This window comes from Trachymyrmex septentrionalis, unplaced genomic scaffold (genome assembly GCF_001594115.1).
Source record: "Trachymyrmex septentrionalis isolate Tsep2-gDNA-1 unplaced genomic scaffold, Tsep1.0 scaffold89, whole genome shotgun sequence".
Classification (NCBI taxonomy): domain Eukaryota; kingdom Metazoa; phylum Arthropoda; class Insecta; order Hymenoptera; family Formicidae; genus Trachymyrmex; species Trachymyrmex septentrionalis.
Window position 1 is genome coordinate 81,827 of NW_017306081.1, and position 10,367 is coordinate 92,193.

A 10,367-nucleotide genomic window follows, 5' to 3' on the forward strand; every position below is an offset into this window, starting at 1 on the left:
ATATATATATATATATATATATATATATATATATATATATTGTTATTATTCTTTGTATATTAGTATTAGTTATAATTTAATTGCGACTTTCTTATAACTATATGCATAGTTTAGTTCTTCTTGTGATTTTATATTTTCTCAATTATATTATTTTAAATTGTGTATTTTTTGTAATTCGATTCGGACCATTTTAAAAGGACATACTTTACTATTATATATCAGTAACTGTTTTAATTGCGACTTTTTTATGACTGTATATTGAATTTTATTAAGTTATATTGTGTTCCATTAACAGATTTCTTGATTATTATCTGCAATTTCACCAAATGACTATAAAACTTAATTACATACCAACTGTGACGACAGATATTTATAAGAGGCATCATCTAAGAGAAATTAACAAATCATGTTAATTACTATTTCTTTTATAGTTACATGCCGTTAAATGGTCACTTGTTTAAAATTAAGTTTATTTTTATTTATATATTGAAAATGACATAATTGTTGTCAAAATAGATGTTTGTTATTTGAACATTAAATGTTATTGTTTGGCTCGTAGCCCTTTTTTTTATTTGTTGTAATTATAATTTTATCTATGTAAGTTTTTTGGACAAGAAAATATTTTCAATGTACATTTGTAAACACACACACACACACACACACACACACACACACACACACACACACACACACACACACACACACGCACACGCACGCACGCACGCACGCACGCACGCACGCACGCACGCACGCACACACAAACAAGTATTTTCAACAAATTAATGGGTTATTAAGTAATAAATGTAATAAATCTCAACGATAATATAAGGATCAAAGCTAATTAGTAGAAGTATTCTGTATTGTCGTAAATACCTGGAAGGCGAGAGATCTTCCTTTGATGGAGGACGGCTATGGAATCTTTTGGGTGTGAGATGTTCTTCACTGTCTTCCTGAGTCGACGAGTAAGGATAATAGCAAGTTTTCTCCTTTCCTCTGACGGTTCTCATTAGCACTCTGCCGGAAGTGTACCTGCAAACATAGACAATTGGGCCCGGAATTTTAATGCGGGTGCCATGTTCTGGAAAACGACGGACTAGCTGGCGGTGCGATCTCAGAGAATATAAGATATAATCGTGCTAAGTATGTATAACATTATTGTTACGGCGCAATCTCGCGTAATGAAATCCCTGATTGAGATTGTTATCACTAGCGCCTCGGAAATAATACGCAAAAATAACGATTTACTAAGATTTCATGAACATTTCATACTTTCTACATTTTTTCTAATTTTTAATACTAAACATATTGATAAAAAATTTGAAATTCAAATTTCCCTCGATTAAAATAAAAATTAAGGAAACTTTGTATTTTATCACGCTGATAGTTAAGAAAATAAGAATAAATAATAAATTCACATGTTTTTGAGTAGAGAAAAGTCGCCGATACTGACATAGGTCTTCTAAAATAACACCTCCTTATTTTTTAGAAACTAATTATTGCACTTTATTAACATTAATATAATCATAATTTGTTTAGCTAAATAAATAAGTACAAACTCATAATTCATATATTATGGCTTGTTTTTATATCAAAATTATATAAAAATAAATTCTACAAATGCGAAAATAAAATTCTTATGATTTTCTTTTGCAAATTACATAGGTTAAATAATAGTGATTATATTATTGATAATATTACGTCGTTTTAAATATTGTTGTTGTAGTTTCCTAAATCAGTTTTATTTCTATTTTTTTTCTTAGTTTTTTCATAATACGATTTTAAATTTAAAGTTAGGGCGCGGCGTAAACTGCCACACTTCTCTGTAAAACAGAACTAACTTAATCCATGAACTAACTTAATCTTTATAATGTTGCTTTGTAGGGTTAAATAACTCTATTGGAGTTGAAGGCAATCATGTATATGTAAAAAAATTCTTGAAAAACTATCGCGTTACATATTTTTATCTTGCAGAACAGCATAAAGTAAATCATACATCACAAAAGAAGAAAGATTGCAGAAACATTGCAATATTGCATAATGGTTGCGAAACATTGCTGAATCATTGCTGCAAGATTCCAACAGTATTAAGATGTTCGCTTTTTATATTGCAACGATACGTCCAACAATATTGAAATGTAATGTATTTGGATAAATTTCTTACGAAGACTCTAAAATAATCCGATTATATTTTTATATTATTATTATTGTAACAATTAAAGAATTACAGTTTTGCAACGTTTCTGGAATATTACAAGCATATTAATGACATTTTGCAGGCATATTGATTATTTACATCTCTGCAATGTTACATTGCTATCTGCAATATTGCAACATTGCAGCAATATTACTTCAATCTTCTGTGCTGTATGGGAATATGTATATAATTCAATAAAAATCTTTTATAATGAAGTAAAAAAGATCTGGAAAATCTTATATACATTCATTTGTAGATACAATACTTTATACAAATAATTCCTGTAAAAGAAAAAGAATAGGAATACGTAACATTAGTGCCTATTATATCAGTTTTGGAGCCCATTTTGTCAGATGTTCATTTTTGCTTATCTTATGAAAACATTAATTATTGCAAAATTGTAAACGGTATTATAAAAATTGCTTATATTATCTAATAGAAGACACTTTTTAGTTGGTTTTTATGTTTTTAAAGTTTTATTTTTACCTTTTGCTTAAGAAATATTGTCTAAAAACAAAGTGGTATGCCGGTGACTCCTCTAATATGCTGTAATTTTACATATGTAGTACCAACCTGCTAGTTTCAAATTTATATTGAGGCCTTCTCATGACTAGTAGTCGTGGAAGAATGTGTATGAAAACTCTTTTCACCCAAGGTGCCATTTTGTGCGTTTGTGGTGAACGGAAGTGAACGTTGAGAACAACGACGGTAACGCAAATACTGAAAAAAATAAAGAGACAGAGATCAATCATATATTATAAATAATGTATTAAATAAGTGTGTTTTTGCTTTGCAGTATATTTTAATTGTCGTTACGTATTACGTATTTATTTACGAGATTTTACTTTTTTTTATCCTCCACAATTTAAATAATATACTCCATTGATCAAATGTAATTTGATGACAAACTGTTACGCATAATAATGCAATTAGTATAAAAATGTTAATTATTCGCATGAAATTCGCAATTATTCTAATTACCAAATTAATACATTTTATGTCTATTTTACATGGTAACGATAATTAGAACTAATTACAAAGTTATTGTTTATGACGCTTAATGTAGGAAAGTTAATTAAATTTTTAATAAATACCGCTTCATTACGATGGAGATTTTAATCCCCGTTAATTTCTAGAGTTGCTAGCCTAGGCTGTTTGGAAACGTTACCCGAATATCTCTGCGTATCATTTTACCTTTTTTTGAGTGAGCAATAAGGATAAAACAATGTATGGAAGCACTCGGATAATGTGTCTAAACGCAGCTTAATGTGTATACATTATAATTAAGTTACTATTATTATAATTACACAAAATTTTTAAATGTAACGATAATGTAAAGAATCTTGTTATTTAAATATAGTGATATTAACTTTGAAAAAAAGAAAAAATAACTTTACTTTTTATTAAAGAAAGAAAGTTATTTCTTTTTATATCAATATTACATTTTTTTAAATCAAAAATAGGATTCTAAAAAATATTTTGATTTTTTAATAAATATGTTCTTTATATTGAAATATTTGGTTTTTATTATTTTTTTTGTTTTCGTAATAATTTAGTCACTTGATCCTTAAGTGAGCAAGAAACGCTTGTTACTTAATGTTAAGTTATAACATATCTACTATTATGTATATTGCTCTTTTATATAGTTTTAAGTAGATTAGATCCCTTTACAGAAAATAATATCGAGAATTTCTAAGAAAATGTTGGTTTGCGAGTTATTTTCAACTTATATAATTCTCAGCTTACGGAAATTTTATAAAATTTCCATTTCTGCGTTCCAAAGTGATGTGCGCGCTCGCGCACGCGCGCGTTTGTGTGTGTTTTATTTAAGCTCTTTCGTAAATTGCGATATTTTGTTGTTTTATGATAGTGTCCTAGAAATCAGTCATTAGATTATTGCAAGTTTATCCCGGCAAACGGAGGCAAATTGCCATAACGTACAATCATAATTGATCTTCAAAGCAGGACGAAATGTAAATCTCATGAGACTATTCATAACCTATTCGGCGATGGAAGATCCTGACTGGGCAAAGAGAGAGAGAGAGAGAGAGAGAGAGAGAGACAGGTCACGGTTTAAATTGGACCCACTTCCTTTGACTGGCTTCAAACCATTTATTTCGGTTCGAACTACGTTGCCGCAGCGACGTAAATTCTCGATCCTCACGTCTGTTCGCTTTTTATCATGCCCGACGACCGCGTTAGTCATCCCTGCAAAATGTGCCATAATGCTCACGTATTAGGCGTTTTCGAAGCTGCTATCTTTGTTCTAAACGTGTAATCTTGAACGACGGGACGTGACAAGAAAGACATTTCCATTACTAAAACATTATTAATTTCAAGGTGAGCTTTGTTGAAATTAATAAGAACATTTATTATATTAAATATTTAATAAAATAGTTATTATATAATAGTTATTATATAAGATTTTTATATTAATTACTTTTATCATTTTTATGTTTTATTTTACGACATAAAATATTAATCTTCATCGGTATTACATATGTACAGCACCATTTCTTTAACTGGTATTCGTGTATCCGGTATACTTAAAATTAATGTACTTTTGTTTAATATTAATACCTAATTGAATAATTTTTTTTTCATTTTAAAGGTCGAAATCCGAAGAATAAAACTATATAACTTAAAATCATATAAAATTATGAAGAATATTTGTTATAAATAATTTTTTACAACATAATTAAAGAAAATATCCGACTCCTGCACTGGACACGCAGTTTTATTTTATTACGTTTTATTTTATTGTCATGTATTAAAACTTACACGCGTCCCAAATATTTTGTTTGTAAATCAATTTCAGTAAATTATAAAATAATAAAAATTCAAGAAATCTTTTCTTTTTCGATAAAAAGCAGAAATTATGTATGCAGAAATATGTATGCAATTGTATAGATAATCTACTACCTGGATCGAAGATGCGTTTACCAAGCTAATGCCAAGGATGTCACGCGCGGAATCCCGCACACATCTAAACGAAAATTTATTATGGTGCCGATCTAAGAAGGACGAAGTGAACCTCTTGAAATTCCAGTGAGATGAGAAATTTGGCGCTATATTCAAAGTGGCAGACATTGCGCATTTCTTCACGATTATAAATTCTTTTGAAGTTCAATCTCTTATCTTAGAAATAATAATGTATAAAACTTCTTTTTTTTCCATACATTTTTCTAAATTTTCTACATTAATATATTATGGATTATATCACCATTTAAGATTTATTTGTAACACTTAAAAAATTTCTTATTTTAGAAATAAAAAACACTATTTCGCAAATTTTTTAAATTTTCTATATTAATGTATTGCGCATTAAATTTCAAGTTAAAATTTTTTAAAAATATACGTAATGTTATTTCAAATTAGATAATTAAAAAATAAAAAAATGTGTTACTGCTACTTTACTCTCACGAAATTGTGCGCAATGTCCACCTCTAACATATAATTCTTTAAGCCTTCAATCGCACATAGCTTAAGAACTATCAATATCTGGTGCTCTGGAACGAGAAGCATTCTTTTCTATTTGTTCTGCAACGTCCGCAATCACGGGAAGTGCGCAACACCTAAGCGAGACACGTTGTATATCTTAGGATTCAGCTCCACGGGTGGCTGGAGTCCAACCTCCTGTGAACGCTGCTACTGATTAATGTGTCACACCTACTGCATCCTTGCAGCGTCCGAAGCTATTAGGAGGTTTCCATCACATACAAACAGACACTCTTTCTCTCTCTCACACACGCCTACGCCTGTACACATACATGGAAAGACACGTGGCTTCCACTCAAACTACGGCCCGCATGCTGTCGGCCCAATTCGCCAATTTGCTGACTCCCTCGTTCTCAAGGAGATTCGTCGCTTCTCTCTTCGTTGCCCAAGTAGATCGCGTCATTGATTCGACCAGGGTGCGTCTTAAAGCATGAGACTATATCGCCCCGTGGAAACACGTTCAATGTCCTCCACGTCGATAATGGCCGACACTCGAGATTCGCTTTCAAGTTCCAAATCGGTGGACTTTAAACGCTTTGGTGTCATATTCACGCTCCGATTATTTTATTTTTAAATTTTCTCCCTGGAGAAGTCCTATAATTCAATTCTGGCCATTATATTTTCATACATTTTTAAGGAAAGTATTTAGGATGCGTAAAATAATTGTTATTCATTAAGAAGACAATTGCTTGAGGGGATTAATTCCGTTTTTATAATAATGCTGTTTATTAACAATGTATAAGATTATTATAGTTATATTATTATAACTATAATAATATATTATTATTATATTAATTACGTACATGAGGTTTAACATAGTATTTTTATTCCATGTTAGTTTACATTTTGGAAATTTTTGTTAATTAAGAAAAACTTTTATAATGCATATAATAGCACACATAAATTGCCCAAAAATTATGTCATTAAAAAGAGGTGTTCTTCATTAATATAGCTTCATGAAATGAAGAGAACATTCTTTAACAAAAAGCTCGAATATCAAATATTTTCTTGGAAATAATTATTCGCGACGGCTGCTGGTTGTTACGCTTAACCAGTTTCTTCTTTCCTTCTTTATCTCTCATTGAAGATCAAATCCGCTTCAGAGGTAAGCAATCTTCATCTCGCGCTCGTCCTGGCCTGTCTTGGCCGCGTAATCCAGAGAAATATTGCAAATTCGAGAGCTACCGAGGAGTAAAAAGCCTTTCGCTGTTCTAAGACGTTCGCGGACGTGGAATGAATCGTGAAATCGCAGGACGCTCCTCTACCGATTCTCTGAGGAAAGGACCATTAAGTCTCGGATGCGCGTAGTCGGATTGCTCGCATTTGCTAGTATGTATCTCAGAAGAAGAAATATGCTCTCTTCCACTCGCGCCATTGTGCACGTTTTGTTAGTTAACATTTTTGATGCTAATGTACATACTTTGCATTTAAATAAAAATATTTTATATTTCCACTGAGAAGATTCGACAATAAAAATAACCATATATTTTAAACTTTTAAAGAAATTACACTACTTCTTGCCCTTAAAGAACTAAATAATTCTATGCTTTCATATGCTTTGCTGAGCAAAGCTCTTTTAACATAGAAAACAAAATCGTATAAGTGTGTTTCTTCAGTGAAACGCACGTGTGCCAAAGGGAGCATTTTCGATCTTCGCTGTGAATCAGCTGCGTCATGCTAAGAAAACGACGTCGTACAAATTTCCTAGTCGCTTCATCATCGTTGGCCATCAGTCATGAAGAAAGAATGTTGCGCTAGACGGAAAAGCAAGGGTCTGAGAAAGCTTTATAAAAAAATATAGAGAAAGAAGGGAAACACAAAGAGGAAGTTTTTATGAAGAATGAATGTGAAAGATCGCAGGAGAAAAAGTAGATACTGAGTTAAGAGATGTAAGCGTGAAATTGTACAATAATTGCGGAATATCAGGAGTAAAAAGAATTTTCCCACAAAACTATAGTATTAGTATTACTTAAGCATTAGTAAATTATTTATACGATACAATTTTCTTGGATGTTATTTATTACACATTGGCGATATTAATTAAAAATCATATTTCTTTATTCCTGTCCAACAAAGTGCACTGTATTATGAAATATGCATCTATGGCCGCGGTTTTATGCACATAATTACACTATAGTTTAGAAATTTTAAATAATTTTTAGTGCAAAAAAGAAAACATTTAAAAAAAATGTATTTTGAGGCACTGAGTTTGAATTTGCTATCAAAATATTTTCGTTAGGTTCGATTTTCTCCGAGAAAAAAAAGACATTTTTTTCTAATATAATATATATAATAGTTTCATTGAAAATATAAAGTGTTAAATTTTTGTTTTATTTTATATGACTTTAAACTTTTGATTTCACGTATATAGTAGAAGTGACTAACAGTAGTCGCCTAAATGTATTTGTTCAGTTCTAATACCCCTGATTTCTCAATTATTATCAAATTCTAGCAGAAATACCTGCTTTGTTCATCACCCAAATTATTTGAAAAAAAAAATGCTATATCATAGATAAATATTAGCTAAAATTCCGCCATAAAACTGTCTTCATATGCATGTGCTCTCGCATAAAATATTAAAAACTAGTGTTATTTATGCTATATATAATGCGATCCTCGAAAATTTGATAAGATGAAGAAAAAATTGCAGAAATATACAATTTAAAAACTGATTACACCTACCGGGACAAGCGATATATTTTCAGAAGTGAACGGAGTCATAACTACCAAGCTACAAAGGGCTGTACAGCTAAGTCGGGCCAAGCAGGATGTAACCTACATCTGTATGATGCATTACACCGGCACACTTCCGACGTTCGCGCGTTTTCTTCGTCGCAAACTCTACGTCCTTTTGGTGAATCGAAATATTTCTTCGCGAGATTTCCCGGACCGTGTTCGTAGATCTGTGACCCACTTTGCGAATTTACGTGCAACCAGCACGTACTGTCTCGCGATCGTTCATCTTCGGGGCGACGACCGCATGAATCGTAATCACGTTCGAAAAAGCCGTTCACGTAACTCGAGCACGTAGACCGGCAAGTGACCGGAAGGGAAGGCACCTACGGCGTTGCGCCTGGTTGAACTGCAACGGCAAGTTTCCGCGGCACGGGACCATGAGATGCTTCTCAACCTTTTCAACAAAGTTTCCGGAAGAAAAAGCAGGAGGAGGGAACAGATAAGTGTCGCATACTCCACTTTTTGTCGTTTCGTTATATCTCGCCTGAAGATACGGAAGAGCGATTAAAGTTATGCTATCGAAGGCGAGCACCTTGAGAATCATGGCACACTTTGCGAGCCATATTGTTCGCTGTGTTAACGTAAGAAAAAAGTTGATCTTTTGAAACTTCCGGTCAGGCAATTGTGCGCTAATACTTTATATAGCACTATAATAATAATTAGTCTCAGCGTTTGTTTGAATTTATCGTGATATACAAAATAAAGTATTTTATATGTTAACAAGAATTTCAGAAGATAAAAAAATGTATCATTATTAAATTCCAAAAAATAAAGTATTAAAATTTAATTTCTTAAACTTTTCAATTTTTTTATTAACGTATTAATTATTGAGATTTTCTTTTTGATCTAATTAATTAATTTTTGTTAATCCATTAATATTGTACATACACTGAATAAAATAATACATATATTAATAAGCATTATTTTAATTGGAAATAATGTTGTTAATTAACAATAACAGTATTATTGAAACAAATGAAATGTTATTAACGTAAAAGCATGACGTATTTATATCGTTAATAATGTTATTTTTTAAATAACAAAGTCATTTTTATTAATATGAATAGTGCTATTTATAAGACATTATTTTTTCAGTATAAAGAAAAAGTATAATATTTAAGACATTCTGAGAAATTTTAATATATGCAATCTAAATCAAAACTTAAATACATATACTATATGTGTATACATATGTGTATATATATATATATACATATATATATAGGATAACTCAATTAATATTTTTGGGAATAAAGGAGGATGAAATTTTGAACTAAAAGTTCCTTTCCCAATTTTTGCTCAAACTATAGCTATTATTTATCATGTTATTAATTATAACGGGCTTTCTACAATAAGTCATTATCTAAGCTTCAAGTTTTAAGCCATAAGAAATTGACCAATCATAATCAATTATTCTTTTCATATTCAACTGTGATTGGTCAATTTCTGATGGTTAAGACTTAAAACTTAGATAATGACTTATAGTAGAAAGCCTGTTAAAGTTGATCAATCAAATTGCGTCGGAGTACGCAGGAACGCAGTATGTCATAGGGCTCCTCGCACATTATTGCACATAATTTTCAGAAAAAAGTGAATGTCTGATTTTGAAATATTATGTACGTTATAATATATCTACATCCTTTAAGTATTAAAAAAAATATTATCGTTAATTTATCATATCATAAAAATAAGTTATTTAATTTTAAATAAAGCTGCGAAAATGTGCGACAATTAACTTTATATTGATTGTCACACATTCTAGGATTGGCAGTAGCATATTTGTTATGGACACATATAAAAAAAAATACAATTTTTATTTTAATATTATTTCTATATTTTAAGAAATAATAGTAATTATGGTATTAATTCAAATAAAATAGTTTATTTTAAATAATATTAATATTTTAAATAATAATAAAATATGTAATTTGTTTTTGTA

The 10,367-nt window shown here is 30.5% G+C and overlaps 1 protein-coding gene across 1 annotated transcript in view; it reads right to left on the minus strand.

Annotated features, from left to right (window-relative positions):
• The window catches only part of LOC108755586 (acetylcholine receptor subunit alpha-like), a 307,465-nt gene that overhangs the window by 8,104 nt on the left and 288,994 nt on the right, over positions 1-10,367 (minus strand). Inside the window, exons 9-10 of the mRNA XM_018498684.1 lie at positions 2,768-2,914; positions 874-1,029 (exon numbers count right to left, since the gene is read on the minus strand). Of these exons, the coding sequence (XP_018354186.1) occupies positions 874-1,029; positions 2,768-2,914 (303 nt within the window). The remainder of the gene's footprint in view (positions 1-873; positions 1,030-2,767; positions 2,915-10,367) is intronic.